Here is a 23,445-nt window from a genome sequence, read left to right on the forward strand (position 1 = left end):
ATTTAATAATTTGCCTAAAAAAATGAGCAGATGCTAAGAAGGACACGTTTCCAACCTACATTCCCTCCTCCCCAGTTTCAGTCAGAAATGAAAACTACTCTCTTCTCCCTCTTTTCCAGGCAAAAGAAAGGGCTGATTTAACTAAGATTTAAGCAAGATGCCAACAGCCGCCTCCTCCTCAGTAGTCCAAGTTTCTTTCGCTTTCAGCCACCAAAAGCGCCGCTTCTCCCTTCTTTCCCTCCCACTCCTCGCCACCTTTGTAGGCTTCGGAGTCATCAGGGAACACGAGTGGGTGAAAGCAGCGCTGCCGCCTCCTCCTCCGCCTCCTCAGTGCGCCTCGGGTTCAGCACTGGACAGCTCCCGCCCCAGCCAACAAATGGCAGTCAGCTGATTGACAGAGGCGCCGACCAAACAGGGCACAAGACGACTTGAAGCCGCCCTACAAGGGTTTGGTTGCGGCCAAGCTGTCTCTTTAAACTGGTTTCATCTGAGAGCAGGGAGAGGCAGCGGTGTGGTTTGTGGCCAAACCTAAAGGCTCCAGTTAACCAGCTGCCTGGCTGTCTGGACTGCAGAGACACGAACATCTTCAAAGAAAACCTTGATTTCTTGGGATTCGCCGCTGAGCTCGCGGGGTGGATCTGTGTGCGTGCTTCCATCTCGGGGCGAAGGGGTCGAGGAGGGGCCAGAGCCGGGAGGCGGGAACGACCTGCCAAGGGTGAGATGATGGAGCAGCGTTTCTGGCAGCCGCGGTGGCAACATCAGCAGGATCAGCAGTATCAGCATCAGCTCTTGAACACACCTCAATGAGAGCGGCGGTGGAAGCGGCTGAGCAGAAAGACGTAAGCGGGCTAACTATAGCTGCCGGGGATGTAACCTGTTTGGCTCAAGGCTGCGAGGTGCGTAATCCCGAGCCGACCCATTGTGGAGCGGGGCGCAGCTAGCATTGCCACAGGTGATTTGGTCTGTGACGGAAGCTGAGCCAGCTGGGCCAATTTCAAAACATTCTTATTTTAAAATCCATCTGGACTGGGCGCCACCTGGAGAAGAAGGAAGCCTCTCCCCAAAAGTCTTTACTGGTGATAAATTGAGGACCAAAATTTACAAAGTGACTCCTCCGGTTATCTCCTTTCTTCTGTGGTAGACAGATGGGAGCCATGGCTTACTCTTTACTCTTCTGCCTCCTGATCGTTCATCTGGGATTGGGACAGGTTGGTGCCAGCTTCGACCCTCCGGGACGGCCAGATTCCCCTCGAGAGAGGACCCCGAGGGGAAAGCAGCATGGTCAGCAGCTGCCGCCAGCCTCTGTCCCGGACCCCTCTATTCCCTGGAGCCGCTCCACCGACGGCACCATCTTAGCACAAAAACTAGCCGAGGAGGTGCCCATGGACGTGGCCTCTTACCTCTACACTGGGGACTTCCATCAGCTGAAGAGAGCCAACTGCTCAGGCCGCTATGAGTTGGTGGGCCTGCCGGGGAAGTCACAGTCCCTAGCCAGTTCCCATCCTTCCTTGCACGGGGCGCTGGACACTCTGACACACGCCACCAACTTCCTCAACATGATGTTGCAGAGCAATAAGTCTCGGGAGCAGACCGTGCAGGATGACCTGCAGTGGTACCAGGCTCTGGTGCGAAGCCTCCTGGAGGGTGAGCCCAGCATCTCCCGGGCGGCTATCACCTTCAGCACCGAGTCGCTGTCCACGCCCGCCCCGCAGGTCTTCCTCCAGGCTACTCGAGAGGAGAGTCGCATCCTGCTGCAGGACCTGTCCTCCTCCTCTCACCACCTAGCCAACGCCACTCTAGAGACCGAGTGGTTCCACGGGCTTCGGCGAAAGTGGAGGCCCCATTTGCACCGCCGCGGCTCCAATCAGGGGCCACGGGGCCTGGGCCACAGCTGGCGGCGCAGGGATGGGTTTGGAGGGGACAGGAGCCATGTCAAGTGGTCTCCACCTTATTTGGAGTGCGAGAATGGGAGTTACAAGCCCGGGTGGCTGGTCACACTCTCTGCTGCCTTCTATGGGCTTCAACCTAACCTGGTCCCGGAATTCAGGTAGGGAGAGGGTTGGAAGGGGCACAGGCAGAGTCATCCTTTGGTTTTGTAAATGGGCACTCTGGGAAAGCACACTTGTCTACCAGTGAGACTGTAAGTCTTCAGTCTTGGAACAGAACTTCAGACTAAGGGATGCAGAGGCAAGTTCATGTGGGGAGGGGTGAGAAGTGCCCTGGTCTGTCTACTTTAGGCACTCATGAAATGTCTTTCCCTGGTGTACAGCGGTGGTGGCACAGGGTCAGGGGATGTAGCAGTTGGCCCCAATCCTTCCATAGCACGAGGGGAGAAGTTTAATGGTGGTGTCCCCAAACTTTGGGCCCGTCAGACAGAGTCAAGAACACCAGGTGTATGTGTATGTGTGTGTGTGTGTGTGTGTGTGTGTGAGAGAGAGAGAGAGAGAGAGAGAGAGAGAGAGAGAGAGAGAGAGAGAGAGAGAGAGAGAGAGAGAGAGAGAGAGAGAGGAGTGAGAATTTCTTGAATCTGCCATTTCGGTGTAGCCTCTGCCCACCTCCTGTGAGTGTAGTCTAGAGCACAAGCCTGCTGTTAGTCAGCTACCAGAGCGTGTAATTAAACCTGTGCCATCCCCTGGGCAGTTCTGGCCAGTAAGCACTGAGTCACTCAGCAGCAGAGCCATCTCCAGGATCCAGACTTGGCAGATTGGTCAGAGTACTCCTACTGGCTTCCCTCTTATTCTAGATATCGGATTTCCTTCCTGATGTCTTCCTCCTCCTGTTCTCTGTTAGGCATATCTGAAGGTTCTCCACTAGAGTTGGGGAGGGAGGAATCAGTCTTACCCAAACAGAAAATTGGGAAGAAACTTCAGTAGCTCTCCCGATGGAGGAAAGCTTGCCCTTCAGCTTTACAGTGAGGAACTTCTAGAAGTAGCCTTTTAGAAATGGATGCAAGGAAGGAACAAAAAGGAGGGAGGGGAAGCTGCAGATAGGGTCTTGGAGAGAACTGAGGTTAATGAGTTGATAGGATTTACCCTGGGCCCCTGATGGGAAACTCTGCAAAGAATGGGCCTGGGGTTGGAATTGGTTTTTTTGAAAAAATTATTTAAACTTTTTGGGACTTGGAAGAAGTGAGAGAACTCTCTCTCTCTCTCTCTCTCTCTCTCTCTCTCTCTCTCTCTCTCTCTGTGTGTGTGTGTGTGTGTGTGTGTGTGATATTTTACTTACTTTAACTTTAGTGTTTCAGAGACAGAATACTAACATGCTGGAACACACCAGGACAAGCAATGTGTGGAAAACCCTGGAAAGGAAAAAAAAAAGTTGCCTTTTCTGTAGAACTGCCTCAGATGAGCTGCTTAACCTTGTTGGGCCCTGAGTACTTACTTATCTATCAACTGAGAGGACTGAAGTAGTTTGTCTCTAGAGAATTACACAGCCCTAAAATACTGTAGCCTTTAATGCCTACAAGCTTGCAAAGGGACAGATGAAGACCCCTTTCTTTGTTTCTACATGAACCACCCCACCTCCCATGTGTGTTTATGGTTCTTTTACAGATCCTATGTTAAACTGCAGCAACTTTCCTACTTTCCAGACAATCTCATTTTCTCCTGGTTCTTGCAGGATCCTATTAGTAAGCTCTCAGATCAGCTTTGAATCTTTGCCACAGTGTTTTCTCAGAAGAAGAGGGCTCAGCAGATGCCACTTAGAGCCTTTTAGATGATCCCTTTTAGAGAGTCTCAGGATGGACCCCTCTCCCTTCTTTTCCCTCTTTCTTTTTCTCTCTCTCCTTCTTTCCCTCCCTCTTCTCCCTGTTCCCCATTTTCCCCAACTGCCTCTCTCTCACCCTTTGCTTGATGTTAGTTTATATGCTATATACTTGATGTTAAGCTCTGTGCTAACTGCTTGGCATGACTGTCTTGGCAACTTTTCCCAGCAGTTGTCTGAGTTCTGTGTTATTGTTTTTCTATGTTTTTACGTAGGGGATCTGAAACACAGAGGTGTTAGATTTTATGACTAATTGCACAGTTATTAAATAAAGGAGTCAAGATGCAAGCTCATATTGTGCTTTTAACTAGCAGGCTGTTTCATAAAGATGACTTAGTAAACTAAAAAGCTATTTAATATGAATGAGATTATTTCTGAGGGCCAGATGTGGGATGGGGAGGAAGACCATTTGGATTTAGAACTCTCTCTCTCTCTTCTGTCTGTCTTCCTCTCTCTGTCCATCTTTTTATTTCTCTCTGACTCTGCCCTGTTTTTCCAACTCCCCCCTCTTTCTCTCACATGTTGGGCATGTAACCTAGTCACAACACATGTTAGCCAAGGGTTCTATTACTGACCCACACTACCAGCCCCTAGAATATCTTATGTTATGATCCAAAAATATATGTTGTTTCAATGTACCCAGTACTTTCAGCCAGCCAAGGTGAAAGGCTGAAGATGCAAAAGGGTCCAAGTTTATGAGAAGGACATATTCCTTGACTATGCTCAGTAAAAGGTTATTTCTCTAAATGCTTCTGTACTCACCACTGCTGTTAGCTAAGGGACAAAGCCAGTTGTTGTGTGCCCAGCTGCCTACAGAACCTGGTTTGTCTCAGAAGATCCACAAAGAGCAGTATCTATGCCCTTGTGAGCACTGCCTGTCCCATGGGTGGCTTCCACCCTTCAAACCTGTATTGAAGATGTAAAAAGATGTTCACTGTGGGAACTACAAGAACCATTAAAGGGACCAGGTGTTGTTCCCCAAGGAGACAGAACTAGACAGATGTCACTTATCAAAAAGTCATACATATTGTTTGTGGCAACAACAGAACAGGACCACAGGCTTCCTTTCAGAGTGTAGAGAAAGACATTATATATAATCTATGACATGTCTCTGTAGCTCCATGGGTTGGAATTGTAAAAGAATGAGAATCCCTTTTGCTAAACATGTAAACATATCTCTGGTGATGGCTAGAACTGTCCAATACTTAGGACTGGAACAAGATATTGAAATGATTGTTGATATATACATATATATTATTTCTCAATCTTATATATATACATATATATATGTATATACATATACACACACACATATATATATAATATCTCAATCATATATATGTATACATACATTATACATATGTATATTCACACATATGATTCACACATATTCATACACACACATATGTATATTCAGTACAAAATAACAACAAATATATATGTATATAGATGCAAAAGGGTCCCAGCTCATATATATATGTATACATATATATATATATATGTTCTTATTTTGTACTGAATGTTAAACCCTAGGTCTAAGTAAAGTGCTTTACCACTGAGACACACCCCTATCCAATGAATTCTCCTCTTCCTGATGAGATAAAAGAAATTCAGAAGTAATTTAATTTTATCTCATTTTTAAGTTGAGGAAATTGAGATACTAAGAACTAAAGATATTTCCCAGAAGTGGTACAGCTCTTCCGTGGCAATTCAGAATCACATAGCTGGGTCATTACTAGTTGAACACTTATATTGTAGGTTGGATGCTATATCTGAACCACTGTACTTAGTTCTTAGAACTCTTTGGTACTTACAATGTCAGGAAAGTTGAATAACATATTCAAGCTGTGAGCTACTCATTAGAGCTCAAATCAGATTTCTATCATCCACCCAGGATGCCTGTTCAATCTCTGAGTTAACACAATGCTCTAAACCTCTTCATCTTCTGTTTTTGTTTTATTGTTTGTTTGGAAGACTGTGTTTGCTGGAGTTAATATATTTTCTATGAATAAGTGATATAAGTTTATTCTCATTGGCTAGTCATACAATCAAGTATATTATGTAATGAGAAGTCTGTTATACTAGAGTTAGTATATATCCTGCTTTTTGTCTTAAGCTGGGCTGTATGACCTGTCTGGAAATGAGTTTCTGCATCATTAAAATACAAAACGGGCTTGATGATCTTCCCATGCCTCCACACACCAGGGATAGTAGTTCCTAAGTGGCTTATCCAGACAGTTGACATGTGGCTTTGGAAACTAGGGTGATAGAAATAAGTTCAGGGCCTTGGAGAAGTGACATCCCCATGCCGTCGTGTGCTTAGATCATGCATAGAAACATCCAATCAATGTGTACAATGCTAGGATTATAAACTAATGGAAGACCAAGTGTGGTTGGAGTTTCCTGCTCTTGAAGGAGCCCTGAAATATATCAAAACCCAGGATGGAGTTATTCCACAGATTTCTAACCCCAAAGACTCAACAGATACCACATAGACTTTCTGAAGATTACAGTGTTTTCCCATCTTGGTGCTCTATATCTACTCTCTAAAAAGTCTTATTTTCAATTTACCACTATAGTTCTCTATTAACTATCTAGAGGAAGTATTTGCTGTGGTCCCAGAGAATCTTGCCATTTTCTAGAAAATGTGTTTGGAGATAGAAGTAAGACACACTGCTAAATAAATTTCAAGAGTGGACACTTTTATAATTCTCTACTCTCTAGAGAAGGAAGTAATCCCCCTCCCCGACACTGAAGTTAACAGCCTTAACTTCTGCATGAGCCAGGTGTTCAAGTGTTATTTTTAACTTCAGAACAGTTCTGCAGGCTAGATGGTGCCTAGGTTTAAAAACTCCCCTTTCCAGCCTTCAATGACATTGTGTTTTATAGTTATATTTTAATGTCCCAGCATTCCTAGAGGTATGTTGTTGATGTGATGTGATTTTGTGCCTAGTTGGTCAGCAGCATCAGGGCCCAATCTGTTTTCTTTCTTTAGTTCTGTTTGGTGTGTGAAGGGATATCTCAGGTGAATACAGCACATTGTAATGCTGACTGGGACCACTGGCTGGCAGCCTGAGAGTTGTTATGCGTAAGTAGGAAGCTCACTGTTATTGGGGCTATGCTTCAAAGAATTTGAAGCCACTAGTTATTCAGCATCTCCTCAGCAAGATAATGGCACATGCAGTGGTTAGATTTGCTTTGTTGGCCTTTTAGTCTTATCTGACCTCTAGCTTTTAGTAACAATTCTTTTCCATGTGCAATGCCTCCTTTGATGAAGCACTTGTTCATTTAACTAGAGTTTATTCCTATAGGAATAAAACTTTGATCTATAGAAACATTTAGGTGGATTGCTATTCCATGAAATACCTACTCACCTGTATGAAATACATAGCATACTGGGCCAGAAACTACAGAAGCTTTCAGAATAGGTTAGAGAAATATGATAAAAATCCTTCCCATGCCATCTGGCCAAATATTGTATCCATAATTATAGAAAAATACCCTAAACACTGAGGAGAACAAATGTTCCCCAAGAGACTCAGTGAGAAAGATCAGGCATATCACATATTTCTGAAGTGCTTCATTTTAAAAGTGGGAATAAATGTTTCTTGCACCACAACATAATGAGTTTTGGTTATTGATAATTGAACAGTATTACTGTATTGAAGAATATTTCCCTCTATTTTTGTTTTTTAGTTGCCTGGAACAGAATGAAGAGCTTAGCTTTCCAGAAAATACTTGATGCCTCAGCCTGTTATGTAGATCAGGGTTTCTTAGTCCTGGTACCATTAAAACTTTGGGACAGATAACTCAATTCTATGGGGCCTGTTTTGTTAATTTTTAAGTCTTTAGCAGCATTTCTTGTCTCTACCTACTAGACTGTGGAGCAGACACCCTAGGTTGACAAACTGTCTGTTTGAAAGCCACTGATATAGATGACATATGCCATCCTAAGGCTATGATTTTTTAAATGAGTCAAGGAGTCTTGTTATAGCTGTACATATAAACACAGGTGTGCGTGTATTTGTGAATGGCTATATATGTGCATACAGAGATAGGTAGGTTTCTTAAGCCTACATTTTTACTTAATCAATTTGAATATGCAATTATAGAAGAACATGAACTTAAGCTGGGAAATTTGATGATCAGTTATGTATCAATGTACAGTTACATAATCACAGGGTGCAGACTACCTCAAAGATTCCATGCAGATTCAGTTGTTAAGCATTACTTTCTATTTATATGTTTTATATTCAGCATTTGCCAAATAAAGATGTAGTTTGAATAGGTAGTATGTGTGTTTATATGAGTGTTGGGAGAACAGAGGATTGGGACATAGAGGGAAAGGGAGAAGAGAAGGTTAGGGAGATGAAAGAACTGGAGATAAATAGGCAGCTGAAAAAGGATCAGTACAGGCCATGCCACAACAGCCAGCACAGGCCACGCTGGAATAGTGTTTGACTGAGAAGTTTCCAGTTTGGTTGAAACCAAACTCTTCTTCCCTAGAAGGCAGTTGAGAAATAGAGTTCCTGGAGATCTCATTATTATAAAGATAAGTTGATCTTGCTTTCATTTCAGAACTTCATTTCAAGAAGTTAGAACTACTATTAGGCTAACACAGAGCTTATCTCATCAAAGAAACATTAATATCTTAAAATAGTTAGAAAATATTCTGGGCTGGAGCTGTTACTTGGTGGTATAGCTGTTGTTCAAGGACTGATGTTGACCTCTAGCGCTGTAATATATATATACTCCTGTAATCATTTGCCTCCTAAGGGAACTTCTCAGATGGTCTGTGTCCTAGAAGTATGAGGATGCTTTGTGTCTCTGCCTCCTACAGATGCTTTGCATATTTCAGAGACACCGAATAGAATAGTGTTTTAGAGGAAAGATTGAAGATTATAAGTCTAGGTTTGAATTCAAGAATTTCCATTCACTTCTGTGTGACATTGGGCAGGTTATGCAATCTCCTTTGTGGTTCAGTTCCCTTATGTAAAAGATGTAGGAGATAGGCTATCCTTATTGTTATTAAAAATGAACACTTGTATATCATATCATATATCTATCTATCATCTATCTATCTATCTATACTGGCTGGTTTTGTGTGTCAACTTGACACAGACTGGAGTTATCATAGAAGGGAGCTTCAGTTGGGGAAGTGCCTCCATGAGATCCAGCTGTGAGGCATTTTCTCAATTAGTGATCAAGGGGGTAGGACCCCTTGTGGGTAGTGCCATCCCTGGGCTGGAAGTCTTGGGTTTTATAAGAGAGCAGGCTGAGCAAGCCAGGAGAAGCAAGCCAGTAAGAAACATCTCTCCATGGCCTCTGCATCAGCTCCTGCTTCCTGACCTGCTTGAGTTCCAGTGGTGACTTCCTCTGGTGATCAACAGCAATGTGGAAGTAAGCTCAATAAACCCTTTCCTCCCCAACTTGCTTCTTGGTCATGATATTTTGTGCAGAAATAGAAACCCTGACTCAGACTCTATCTATCTACCTATTTATCATCTATGTAATTGTGATCTTTCTATCATCCACATTTAAGAATTTCTGTTTATATTACATTTCATGTTAAAAATAATATTTTAGTTAATATATGCACTTTTTAGAGCTATAGAAAATATATGATGGTAAACAAATCCTGATATCACTGACTTTAATTTTTTGAGAATGGGGTACATAGTTAGCAAATTAACAAAATTAATATTAAAATTCTTGATGGAAACAAGGGACACAGGAAAACAGTCCCCTTCCATAGAGTCACGTACATTATACCATGTACCACTGGCTCCCTGACCTAAAGGAAATGAGTAGGTGAATGGGATTAAGAATGTCTGCACAGAAGAGTTGGATCCCTGAGAAAAGGGCAAGGAAAAAGTCTTGTTGCAGAGATGAGCTTAACTGAGAAGTGAAGGGCAGAAGGAGATGTGGCCATGCTTCATAAAAGAAGAAGCACTAAGTTTTTAGTGTCCTGTCTGAGGGCCTTTGCTGTCGATTCTCTCCCTCCGGAAATTCATGGCCCAAGACTGGCTCCTTGTGGGATTTTTTTTTTTTTTTCTGAGAAAGGCTGTTAAAGGTTTGTTTTTACAGATCCAACTTTCATCCAACCCAAATGTGCTTTGAGATCATGTACAACTATGTGTTCATTCTGCTCATATACTTTTTGCTCAAGAACAGGTCTGACTTCTCCAGAAAAGTTTTGGTATCGTCTGTTGCTAAGAGAGCCCAATCTAAGATACAGTCCTGAACAAAGGCCATACTCTTTATATATGAACAGCATAGGAAATATAGTAACAAGAAACTAGAAGCTTTTGTCTTAACCAGTCTTTCATAGGAGTCATCTGAGAAAATTATTTTTTGATAGTATTCACTCAAAACAGCATACAAAACCACAATAGCTCTTATAACTCTAGACCTGTATATTGTTTTCAACAAGGTGGGGGTCAGGGTATTTCTCTCAACACCTTGCTTCTTCCAGAGAATGGTTTTAGATTTGATGATCACTCCTGTCCTCTTATGTTGTTTTGTGTCAGAGGCATGAATGGCTCTATAAAGGAAAAAACAGGGAACGTGGCAAAATCAAAGCTGAGCTTGTAGCCAGGGATTACATTGGAAGTTGGAAGCACAGTGAGATTGATTACAACATTTTGCTTTGAAGTCAGTTAAAACTGAACAGCTTGAATATACAGTATATGAGCATAATGAACACATAGTTGTACATGATCTCAAAGCACATTTGGGTTGGATGAAAGTTGGATCTGTAAAAACCTTTAACAGCCTTTCTCAGAAAAAAAAATCCCACAAGGAGCCAGTCTTGGGCCCTGAATTTCCAGAGGGAGAGAATCGACAGCAAAGGCCCTCAGACAGGACTGAGCAGAAAGTGCTCAAAGAAGAGAAGGAAAGACAGTGTTGCTAGCCTGTAGGCAGGTGGACAGCATGGCACAAGTTGATGTAAGGTACATAGAAATTGCTCATGAAGAATCACAGTGTGGTAGTGATACACAGACATGAGAAGTATATGTTCCTGCTCACGGCCTTAGACCTGGGAGCTTGGGTTTTCCATTTTCTCCAATAAAGTTAGAGTGAGAGATTTAAGCTGCTTCTGTGTGCCCTATTCTTGAATGTGATTCTGGACACTAGACAATTTGAAATGTAGGGGAAGTACAAATTAAAAATCTAGAATTACTTTTAAAACATTATTAGGCATATTTGTTGCTTCCAGGCTCAAACCTATAAGATAAACACTTCTTTTTCAGACACAGAACCAGAGGATAAAAGGAGAAGTCCAGAAAGGAGACCTAGGGCCAGGCTGGGATGATATCAAGCAGGTCCCTGGCCTCCTTCTAGCTGGCCAGTCTGGTCACTTGGTTGACTTCTGAAGTGAAGTCTAAGACACTGAGGTCAGAGGCTGCTTATAGAAGAGCCAATAAGATGCAGAGAGCTCTGAAGTGAGACCAAGAGCCTTTAAAACATGGATTTGGAGAAGGTAGCATCTGAATCATAGAAGAGGTGTAGGTCGACATGCTTATAATGGTTGACTAGTGAAATCAGGGTTCCTCCTTGCAGGTCTTAGTTTCATTAATAGAACAATTTTACTTAAATGGACTTAAATGGAAGCTCAAAGACATTTCATTTGAGCTTAAAAGAAAACTCTCAGGTCAGGCAAGCTGCAAATTTCAGCATCTGCCTGGATGAGGAGAATAGAAGAGGGAAGAAAAGCCAACAATAATGTGAGTTACTACATGGCAGTTGGTAGCCACATGATGAGGTGAGTCTTAGAGAAAAAAAACATATAAGCTCAAACTATTAGAAAGAAGCATATTTAAGTTCTAGCCAACATCCAAAAGAAAAAGACAGGACAAAGAAAAGAGAATAGTTGTATCTTTTTGAATCAGAATTCAGAAACATGGGCTCACCCAATACACCTCAAGAAACCCTTATGTAACTTGAGGGACTGCACTGGGCAGTGGTAAATTTGGGAAGGAAAAATATAGTATCTTATTAAAGGAATAATTATTCTGCCCATCTCTTTAAGATGGCTTAATGGGAACACTCTCTCCTAAGGATGTCCCTTCCTGCAGTCTGGTTTCTTAGCCAGACCATTGCCTGTCCAACTGGAATGTTAGGTCTCCACCCTGGGCAGAAATTCTATTTCTTGACCTGGAGTTTTCCCTTAGTTGGACTTTATTGCTATTCTAACATAATAACCATTAATAATTGAAGATTGACATAACACATTTGCGCAGTGAACCCTCATTATCAGTTTTTCTATTGTGGCCAACTGGGTGAGCTTCTTTGTACTTCCCCTTTGCCTTCTCCATTGTTTTATTAACTATATATTTAAAATATTTTCAAGTGGTTACTTTGAATTTTGTATCTATAATCCTATGTTGTTTACTTTTCTTCCTTTGCCCTCCTACTCTTATTTATTCTAGTATTCTTATATAATTAGCATGGTTCTTTTATAAATATTTTCCAAATTTAAATTTTGACAATTTTATAAATATGTACATACATTCATATATACATACATATGTACATACATACATATTATAAATTTTAAGTTCTAGTGCATCATCATTTTCTGAGATAATGCGTTGAAAATTATGCTACATTTACTTTATATGAACCTGTATCAAGACTTCCTCTTCTGGAAATGCATCATCAGCCCTGGCCAGTCTTGAGCCCAAGATCTTCCTGCCTCAGCTGCCCAAGTTCTGGGTTATGAGTCCATGCCACTAAACCTGGGCATTGCTTAATTTGCTGCCTTTTGCATAGTAAATTGACAAAAAGGATTATGTGACTTATTTCTAACAGAATCTAGCTTTTCAAGTTCTCCTTTTGTTATAGGACAGTCTTGCTTTAGATCTCCTACAGAGTGATTGTTATGGGAATCCTTTCAAAATATTGACCTTTTGGTTTCAACCTAGAACTGTCTATTATTTCTGAATCTCTCCCCCATATTTTTTTCCCAGGAAGGATATGTGGGAGGCAAGATTTCTGAGTCTTTCTATGCCTGAAACCACTGTTGTTTTCATTCACACAAGATTAACAGAATATACAAATGTAGGTTCAGAGGCTCTTTACCGTCCAGATTTAAAGACATTGTTACAGTCCTTTTGATATCCGCCACTCTCACTGAAAGCTCTCACTAATTTAACAGATTGCACTTTATAGCTAATATTTACTTTTTCCTCATGAAAACCTTTAAGATCGCTTCTCTGAGTCCAGAATATTCATTCTATGTGCTCAGATACGGTTTTTCTCATGCATGGGCCTTACTAGGAGGCCCTGCTCACAGTTTGCCTTGCCATCGGTTTCCTCTTCCTGGAACTCCTATCACTCAAATATTTGGCGATTTGGACTCATTTCTATGTATCCCGTATTATCTCATTTACTTGTTTTTAAAATTAGGCTACAATTAACTTACATTTTCTCATGGTATTTTCTTGACAGTTAGGTTATTGGTTCCTGGGCAACTGACCCTGTGACTTCTCTCCTCCATTGCTTGTCCACTTTACTTTCAATATTCAACTTTCCTCTTCCACTTCAATGCCTCATGTTCCCTATTGTCTTCCCTGCCTCAGGTTTGTCCTTTCACGGATCCCCTTCTGGTCTTCTGCTATTGACTGCATTTATACGCTTCTATCTGTACATACTAACCAATGAGAAACTAGAATCTACATAGGAGAGAAAACATGATATTTGTGTTTCTTTTCTTTTTTCTTCTCTTCTCTTCTCTTCTCTTCTCTTCTTTTCTTTTCTTTTCTTTTCTTTTCATTGTGGTTTTTATTAGAACAGAAATCAACCCAAAACAGCCTGTTGTACTTATAAACAAAATATCTATCAAACTGTAATTTGAAATACCAAAATACTGGTAGCTTTCATCTGTATCAACAATAATTGATTATGTTTTAAAATGGTAAGAGTCTGTACTGGCTGGTTTTGTGTGTCAACTTGACACAGGCTGGAGATATCGCAGAAGGGAGTTTCAGTTGGGGAAGTGCCTCCATGAGGTCCAGCTGTGGGGCATTTTCTCAATTAGTGATCAAGGGGGTAGGACCCCTTGTGGGTGGTGCCATCCCTGGGCTGGAAGTCTTGGATTTTATAAGAGAGCAGGCTGAGCAAGCCAGGAGAAGCAAGCCAGTAAGAAACATCTCTCCATGGCCTCTGCATCAGCTCCTGCTTCCTGATCTGCCTGAGTTCCAGTGGTGACTTCCTCTGGTGATCAACAGCCATGTGGAAGTGTAAGCTCAATAAACCCTTTCCTCCCCAATTTGCTTCTTGGTCATGATGTTTGTGCAGGAATAGAAACCCTGACTAAGACAGAGTCCAAAAAGCAGCCAAACGCAAAGACTGTAAATAAGGAAATGGAATATTAGTTTTCTTTTTCTTTTTCTAGGACAGCATGTCTGTAGCTCAGGCTGTTTTTGTTTTTGTTGTTGTTGTTGTTGGTTTTTGTTGTTGTTGCTTTGTTTGTTTTGTTTTGTTTTGTTTTTTCGAGGCAGGGTTTCTCTGTGTAGTCCTGGCTGTTCTGGAACTCACTCTGTAGACCAGGCTGGCCTTGAACTCAGAAATCTGCCTGCTTCTGCCTCCCAAGTGCTGGGATTAAAGGTGAGCACCATCACTGCTCAGCCAGGCTAGTTTTGAACCTAGTACTTTTCCTAGTTCAGCCTCTCTAAGTGTTAACAAATATGAGTCACCATGCCCAGCTTGGTCAATTCTAAATTTTAAACTAGTCAGACTGTCTGCACCAAGCTGGTTTAGGATGCCGGGAAGCATTGGTCAACTGCTTTGTCTCAGCATGGCCTATAATGGTTAAGGTATTTGCTGCCAGAGGCACTGAACTTTAGGTTAAAATGGATCACTGTTCCATGGTTTGTAAACATGTTCACCCCTTCAATAGCAGAGATATTGTTTATCCTTGACTTCTTTTTTTTAATTATTCATTCCATGTTTACATCTCAAATGATATCCCACTTCCCAGTTTCCACCTCCAAATTAGAACTGAAGCTTTTCATTGTGGGCCGTGACTGTTTTCTGCACCACCTTCTTTCTCTGAGCAGTTCCTTTCCCACTAATGCACTCTTGTGCCTGCAGTTGGGAGAATTTTTCTGAGGTCATGATTGTGTCTTTTACCTTGTCAGAGTGGAAATGGGGTTGCACAAGGGGTGGGGGACTAGGATTCATGCTCAGTGGGTCTTGGGCAGACCAACTGTGAGATAAGGCACATACACAGGGTGGTGGGGAGGGGGACACAAGATGGCAGCTAGGGAGGGTATTGTGTTTCTAAGTGTGGGTTATCACACTATAAGAAAAAGTAGCAACAGCGTAGCAGACTACAGAGGGGAGAAAATACTTGCTAGTTATCTTTCAGACAAAGGGTTACTATCTAGAATATATAAAGAACTGTAAGAATTAAATATCACTCCAACTCCCACCCAACAAGTGGGCCAGTGTACTGAACAGACCATGCTCAAACACAAAGGGCCAAGACATATCTTAAGAAGCATTCTCTATTCCAAGCCAGCCCAAGAATAAGAATTAAAACTACACTGAGGGTCTCTCTCACCCCCATCAGCATGCCTGATATCAAGAAACCAAAGCACAGAGAGGAAATGAAGGAAAAATCCTCATACTCTATCAATGGGAGGTAAACTTTGCAAGCACTATGTACATCAGACGGGTACTTCTTAGTAAACTGAAGCTTAAACTACTGTGTCAGCTTTGGACTTTTAAAGCATGTTCATTTATTTATTTCGTGTGTGTGCATATGTGGGTGCATATGTGTGTGTGCATATGTGTGTGTGCATATGTGTGTGCATATGTGTGTGCATATGTGTGTGCATATGTGTGTGCATATGTGGAGGACGGAGAATGACCTGGACGTTGACCTCAGGCTGTCAGGTTTGCCAGCAGGTGCTTTTGCCAGCTGAGCCATTTCTCCAGCCCACCATCTATATTTCTTAATGATTCTCTCAATTCTATTTCCTTTTCTTTATCATTGGTGAGACCAATTTTTTGAGTTACAATATCTTTACTTTCATGCAATTTTAGTGTTCATGAACACTTTCTTCTGGTCAATCTTTTTGTTTTTTCACAAGTGTATGTTCATCCTCTTAAACCCCCTTGAGGCTGGTAATTAAGATGTCTATAAAATCTGTTTCCCCAAGGATCACTGCTCCTCCCAGCTTTCAGTGTTCTGCTCATTCTGGTTTGCCCACCCCTGTTTGTGTTTCTGGTTTCCCTGAAGATCTGGTCTTCCCTGAAGTCACATGATTAAACATGTGACTGTACCTGATCATTTTAGATGGCATGGATTCTTGCGGGAGATGGGTAGCCATGTCCCTTTGTGTGTCTGCCCCTTGAGTGTCAGAGTTCACTCACTTTAGGGATGTTGGAGAGCAAGTTGGCAATTTCTCTCCACTTAGAACTTTATTCAAGGAGAACTAAAAGTTATTGTAGGGGATCCAGCTTCTCCTTTCTTTCAAGATCTGTACGGAAGCTTTTGGTTTTTAGTTTGGAAGTAGAGGCATCAATGCACAGACACAAGCAGGATGTGCCAACCCATATCACTATGCATATGACCTTTATTTTATGATCTTATTCACACCTTAATTTCCACTCCCCTCTTGTCACTTGGTAATTTTGAGCATAAACTTTGTCTGTAAGATCATTCGGATTAGGACTTTCCACCTGTGCTCTGGCCTTCCTCAGCTTAACTGCCTCCACTCTTGGGGCATCATTAGCATAGTCCTGGAGAATCTGTCAGTCTTGGGCTCTAATGTTTTCTCTCACTGTGTCTATTCTATTTTGTACTTCATTATTGCCATTATGGTTAGATGGAGGAGGAGGATGTAGAGGTACCCTTGCTCAGTGCCTCATCTTGAACAAGAATTAATCAGCCCTTTGACCAGGATGCTACCTGTGTGGTATCACATTCTGCTCTTTTACACACTAGTTCTGTGATTGGAAAGTCATTTTCCCTTCTTTGCATCCTATATTTCTTAACTGCTTTTTAGGGAGAATAATGTCAATCACTCATTTCATAATATAAGTTGGGGAGAACAATATTAAATGAAGTTTCAGTGATGAGATCTTTAATGATGACTTGCATAATGTCTAACATTCAAATAATAACAAACATTTAGGGCTCAAAATAATAGACATTCAGTTACATTTGGGCATCTAACCAAAACTTCTCATTTAAAAAATCTACTGGGAAATAATTGTTGTTGGCTTTACTTTTCGTCATTACTTATGGATCCAGATGTGTTTATTCATATGAACCACATCTCTTGCTATGAAAAGTTGCCATGTAAAACTGACCTCTAGACATGAAGAAGTGCTGTGTGATTTTAAAATCTGTACATGTTATTATGTACATGTGATTTGACTTTAAGACCCATATGACTAAATGAGAGAGAACAAAGGAGAAGTCGATACACTTAAATATGCCTTAGATACTGCTAATATTCATAAAAATGGCAGCTTTAACCAAAAGACCATGGAATTTCAAGTTGTGGGACAGATGTTGCATATTTTAAGATAGACTACAGTGTTTACATTTGCTTTTGCTGACACATTGTGTCTTCTCCTTCTTTTTTTCTTTGCACAACTCAAAAAAGTTAAAGCTTTGGATACAATGAGTAATGTTCCTGGGCCTTATTTTCCTCATCTATGAAGTGAGAAAAGGGTCCTCTCTCATAGGATGACTTGAAACTGGGTAGTGCAAGTAACTTCTCCATACTGAGTAATAAGTGGCCCTAACCAGAGATGCAATAAAGAACACTGTAGGTGTTTTTGCTAAACTGTAGCTCAGAGTTATTTCTGTGAAAATAACCACAGAAAGAAACATTAGTCAGCTCTCTCTGTAAAGGCAGCAGACTCAAAATATATTTTTCAGTAGACAATCATCTATTATCAGACAGTAAACCACAGCAGTTTTAAAAGATGTACCACATTTAGCTTTCAGAGTGTCACCCACAGAAGTCCCCAAATGCAGATTATATTTGTGGATTCAGGCTTGATGTCTGCTGATACCTGACCTGGCTTCATTTTATATTTATTGGTTCTCATTAAAATTAAACAAGTCATCTTTCTTTTCTATGTAAAATGGAAAGAACTGCTCAAGGAAGCCTTGACCTGATTGTCAAATAGACTTCCCAGAACATAAAGCCAGGCAGATGGGGAGTGAGTGTGCTATGGAAAGTGTTGGCAGACTGCTCCGCACATATCTGCTGCAAAGTGATGTGGGGGAGGAGAACATTTTCCTGCTCCAAGAAAGAGTGCTGTGTAATTCTCCTAGAGGTTGAGGAGGAAGCAGAGTCTTCCACACTATGTCACCACCACAGTATCAAGTCATGACTGACACTATGTGCAGTCACACTGTTGGGAAACAGACTTGAACTAAATACTGACTTTGCTTGACTAAGATATTATTATTATTATTACTATTATTACTATTACTATTATTATTATTATTATTATTATTATTATTACTCAACTCCAAAAAAGTGACTTTAAAATAGCTCTTCAATTTGATCATCTAAATAAGCAGATGTGCTTAAAAATTATGTGTTAACTGTTGTAAAGACAGAGACAGCAGAGTTGAATTTATTATTTGTTAACTGTTGTAGAACTGGAGGTGGCAGAGATGAACTTATGATCTTCTGGATGCAAATGAGCTGCTATACAATGAGGGGACAATGAAATTCACCTGTGTTGTGTTCCGTCATCAATGGACACAACTGAATATAGCTGTCAGATAGTCCACAGTTGTACTACTGTTATTAACCTAGCATTACTTGGCTACACAAGAGCTTAGATGAACCTTAGCATCACAATGACAAAGCAGTTTCTCCCACCACAACATTATTTGCTCCATTCTTGTCTGTTTTATGGGAGCACACAGAATGTGCTTTTGACCATGGTGCTGAGTTGAGTTGCTCATTCCCCTTCTCTTCACCAAATAGGCTTTGGCTGAGCAGATGGAAGAGATTTACTCTGGGCCACCGGCAGATACTTACGTATTTAAGATCTTTTGAGTTGATAAAGATAACAACACAAAGATGGGTAAAAAGAAAGAGTTTGGAATATCATAAACCTTCTTTATGTACATAGAGAGTGAAATGACTATTGTCTAGTCTAAGTCAAAACCACTTTTTATTGTAGAAATAAGTGGTTACTTAGAATTTATAGAAAATAATATTTAACCAAAAGATAAAAAAAAATTCTGATCACCTGTGTCTTAATGGAAAGAGATAATCCCTGATACATTTGCAAAATGTATGTGCTAAGATATTCTTGTTTTCTGAAAATGCACATTAGATGTCACGAATAGTGCTTGGATTTGCATTTCTAACATTTCAGATATCAAGCAGCACTGGTTGATGGATGCATAGTGTGTACATGGATCCTAGGTGTAATAAGAGTGCAGACTTGGTTTTTTATGGTTAAACAACTTATTTGACAGGAGCTGAAGTAATGAACAGACAGTTTGTATGTGCTATGCAAATCCTACCTAGACTTTATTTACACGTGGATAAGCTAGTTTGTTACTGTTTTATCATTGCTGAAGATGACAGATGGCTCCTGGAAGAGAGACAGGATCAGTCAATCCTGATTGAGTTTCTCAATCCGGGAGAGATCTGAGTAAGGTGGAAGGGCCATGATGAACACCTGCTCTCACAGTGAGTTGCCTTGTACAGGTGAACTCTCAGCCTGGGGACTTTTATAATAAGCAGAAGAAAACTTTCTCTTTGACTGGCATGAGACATTGCATTATCTTGCAGTATTGCTTACTGTGGAATATAACTCTAGACATGGCCTAAATGGAGAAGTCAGGATTTTGCATTCTGGGCATATCCAGCAAGAGCCAGGCTTCTCCTAACACATCTCTTTTGCTATATAAATATTTGATTGGCACATCTAGACAGGTTATTTTTAATGTTTATTTTATTTTTGCCTTATTGTTGTTCTGCTATTATCTTTGGGGCATTTCTCTTTTAATGCTGAGTTGCAACACAGTGGTTATAATCCTACTAGGTTGACTTTATAAAATTCTGTTTGAAGACTCAAAGGTGTGGTTGGCAGAAAATGCAACTTTTTGTTTTGAGAGGGAGTTGTATTTTCATCTGCATGACTTTGACAGGCTCAGATTGTTAGAGAAAAACTTACTTTCTTGATTCTGTTCTCCAGATATCAGTAGCACCTATGTGTATGTGTGCATGTATGTGTATGTGCATGTGGAGGCCAGAGATCTATGTTGGGTGACCTCTTCTATCACTCCTGCCTTAGTGATTTTGAGACAAGGTCTCTCAGTGAACTCAAGAGCTCTTGGCCAATGACCTCCAGGCACTGTCACATCTTTACCTCCCTGGCAGTAGGATTAAAGTTATGTATTACCATACCTGGACCTTTACACAGACTCAGATTCTCATGCTTGCATGAGAAGTACTTTGACAACTGAGTCATCTCTATAGCCTCTCAGTTAGCTACTTTTGACATTATCTTACTTATCCTCTTTAAGCTGTGACTAAGACAAGTATGCACTGCCAGTGTATTAAATATGAAATCAGGTAAGCACTTTGAAAACTGGAAACAACTCTATGAGGATTAATTACATTTTGCATGTGTGACAGAGCTTTCCCATGTGTCTTTGGCTGCCTGTAATTCACTACGTAGTCCAGGCTGGCCTTGACTTTGTGGTGGCAGTTCTGCATTAGATCCCAAGTATTGGGATCACAGGTCTGCACTACCTCAGCTGGTCAAAAATTTGAAATATAATCTTTAGTACCTGGTGTATTCAGTTCAACAGAACACTGTTTATAAACAATATTTGCTTTGTGCATTACCCACAGGCCTATTTTTTATTTTTTTAGGGAGAGGGGGTCCAGACCTAGTAACCATTATTGCTCTAATTGATTTTTCATTTTTCTTTAAGCTAAGTTAATAATTGCATTCAGTTGTGCATCTCTGTTGATTCTGAAGTTACATTTAAAAAATTTGCTTTCATACTGGGCAGCGGTGGTGCAAACCTTTAATCCCAGCACTTGGGAGGCAGAGGCAGGTAGATTTCTGAGTTCGAGGCCAGCCTGGTCTACAGAGTGAGTTCCAGGACAGCCAGGGCTACACAGAGAAACCCTGTCTCGAAAAACCAAAAAAAAAAAAAAAAAAAAAAAAAAAAAAAGCTTTCATATTAGCTTTCACTAGAAATGGAAAAATGTTGAAAGAGAAAAGTTCTGACTCTTAATTACTATGTTATAATTGTGAGAGGAGGAAAGGCAGGAGGCCTCCAGAAGTCAAAGGCAACTGAAAAAGAAAGGACCACAAGGACCACATCAAGGATGCTTCTGCGAAAGAGTAAGCAAAACCTGTTCCCATGTACCCTGTGCTTCTCTGCATGAATACCAGCTGCTTTCTTACCCTCCACCTAACCAGCAACCAGTGTCTCACAGTAGGCTTGTTTGTTCTGTATGAATCTCTCTCTTCCTCCCTTCCCTCCTCTCTGTCTCTGACTTTCTCTGTGTCTCTCTGCCTCTATCTTTCTGTCTCTGCCTCTCTCTCTCTCTTTCTCTTTGTGTCTGTGCGTGCATGTGTGAGTTAGAAGCAAAACCTAAAAGACAGTGACACTTTGGAGCTATGTAGATAGAATGCTGTTGGCAGCAAGAACAACTCAACACAGAGTAGCCTCCACAAGCTACAACCCTTAGGTAGGCTCCACACTCACTTTTACCGTCAGTCCCTTTGTACTTCTTGGTGAATATGTATTTCCTTTAGGTAGCTCTTTCATAGGTAATGTGTACATTCTGTGAATATCCTTTCCTAGTGCCCTTTATTCTACCTCTTGGCTTACTACATTACATACTTCTAGGTCTACACACGAAACTGTCTTCTTCTCATAGGCAAACCCTTAAAAGACAGCCCTCTGCTCTCTATGTGGACAGTAGAGAGAAATGAATGCAGTGTGGAACCTGACCCCAGCATGGTGGTACAGGCCGGCAGCCCAAGCATTTTGAAGGCTGAGGAAGGAAGCCATAAGTTTGAGGCTCAACCCTACCTCAGCTAATTAATTAACAAGATAAATGTAAAGTGAACTATTTTGATATATATTGTTACACATGTATATAAATATATAGATAAAATCTATTGAGTTCATTTACAGCTTCTCATATGTACTTGTGTTTAGGGATGACTGCTGCTTGGGATGAGTAACCTATTAGTCCGGGCTTGAGCTATATGATGATGGAGGCAGTGTTTTGTGAGCAATTACTTCTTTGGATGAAAGCGTCTGGGTGAGGAATGTGTCCAAAGATAAATTTAGATAAAACTTAAAATTACTGAAACATGACTCTAAATTCTCCTTTAGTTACATGGTAGAAAAAACCAGGACATTTCCCCTCCATTTCAAACAAATTCTGTCACTCTCTTGTCATTTGCAACCAACTTAGGAAGTATATTATTTATATGCTATTTTGTTTGCTGATTGTTCTAATTAAGTGAAATACATCTTATTATATTTCTTAAGTTTTTAGACATCAAGATATGGTATGATAATTTTAGTAGGTTCTTTTTTCACTATTTTAGTTTTAGGATTAATTTCTCAGCCTTCATTTTAAAAAATAAAGAATGTAATTACTCGACTCAAGACATGAGAATAGTGTCTTCAGAATGGCAGAGTGTTTGAAGGACTCCAACAGCTCTTCACTCATCTAAACAGTTTGGTCAAGCGGGACAATGAAAGCACTCAGTGACAGTGGTTAATTTTTCTTTTGTTTTTAATTATCATTTGATTCTAGTGACACACATAATATACTTATCTTTTAAACTTCTACTCAATATTGAACTTGAACATACATGCAAATATTAATTCATCTATTTAAACTTACAACTATAAAATTGTAATAATTATCCTGCACAAAAATAAGACATGGGGTTTATACATTGGGTATAACAGGCAGTGATTTTCTTATTCTGGTGCACAGGCATTGATAGATATTGATATTGATCAATGAGTTACACACTGTTGTGCCTGCTCCCTGGTCCCTTCCTCTTTTTCTGTCTCCTGTCTAAATGGTAGAGACACTTTCCTTCTTTACATGCTTTAAGTTTACAATTTTTGCTCTAGTGTGGACCATGCATGGAACAATCTGAAACCATGAATTAAATAAATGTTATATCTTTTAAAACTAAAAATAAATAAAATAAAATTTTTGTGCTTAATTTTTCTAGTCAAGTTTTCTATTCTCATGATGGAAATTTCATATTTTCTGTCAGTTTATCTATTTCCTTCACATTTTAAAGCTTAATAAGAATATAATTCATCAAACTATGTTTTACATGTATTTTTGTATCTTTCCATTTTATGTATTATTTATTTTCATGTTTTTTGATATTTAAAATAATTTATTTTTAATTCTCTTATCTTTTCAATAATTTTTTATAATTAACTAGAAACTAATTAGAAATAATTTTAAAGGTCAGAAGATTAAGTAAGATATTACAAAAAGTCTCCATGTGCTTCATTCTGTTTCTCAAAATAACACATTTTATGTAACTACCACGGACCGGGGTTTCTCGCGGGGGGGCCCCTTGTTCCGCGGGACGAGGTGGGCACGGTGGGCACGGGATTCGGCTTTGACAAGCAGACTACACATGGGTGGTGTAAAATCTGAGTGTATTTCT

At 40.5% G+C, this 23,445-nt stretch overlaps 1 protein-coding gene across 2 annotated transcripts in view; it reads left to right on the plus strand.

Moving 5' to 3' along the window:
• Window positions 1-451: 451 nt before the first annotated feature.
• Window positions 452-23,445, plus strand: part of Gpr158 (G protein-coupled receptor 158) — a 427,233-nt gene continuing 404,239 nt past the window's right edge. For both annotated transcript variants that reach the window (XM_031369157.1, XM_031369159.1), the window contains exon 1: window positions 452-2,047. In XM_031369157.1, coding sequence (XP_031225017.1) covers window positions 1,146-2,047 — 902 coding nt within the window. In that variant the 5' untranslated portion in view covers window positions 452-1,145. The remainder of the gene's footprint in view (window positions 2,048-23,445) is intronic.

This window comes from Mastomys coucha, unplaced genomic scaffold (genome assembly GCF_008632895.1).
Source record: "Mastomys coucha isolate ucsf_1 unplaced genomic scaffold, UCSF_Mcou_1 pScaffold15, whole genome shotgun sequence".
In the NCBI taxonomy this organism is placed as follows: domain Eukaryota; kingdom Metazoa; phylum Chordata; class Mammalia; order Rodentia; family Muridae; genus Mastomys; species Mastomys coucha.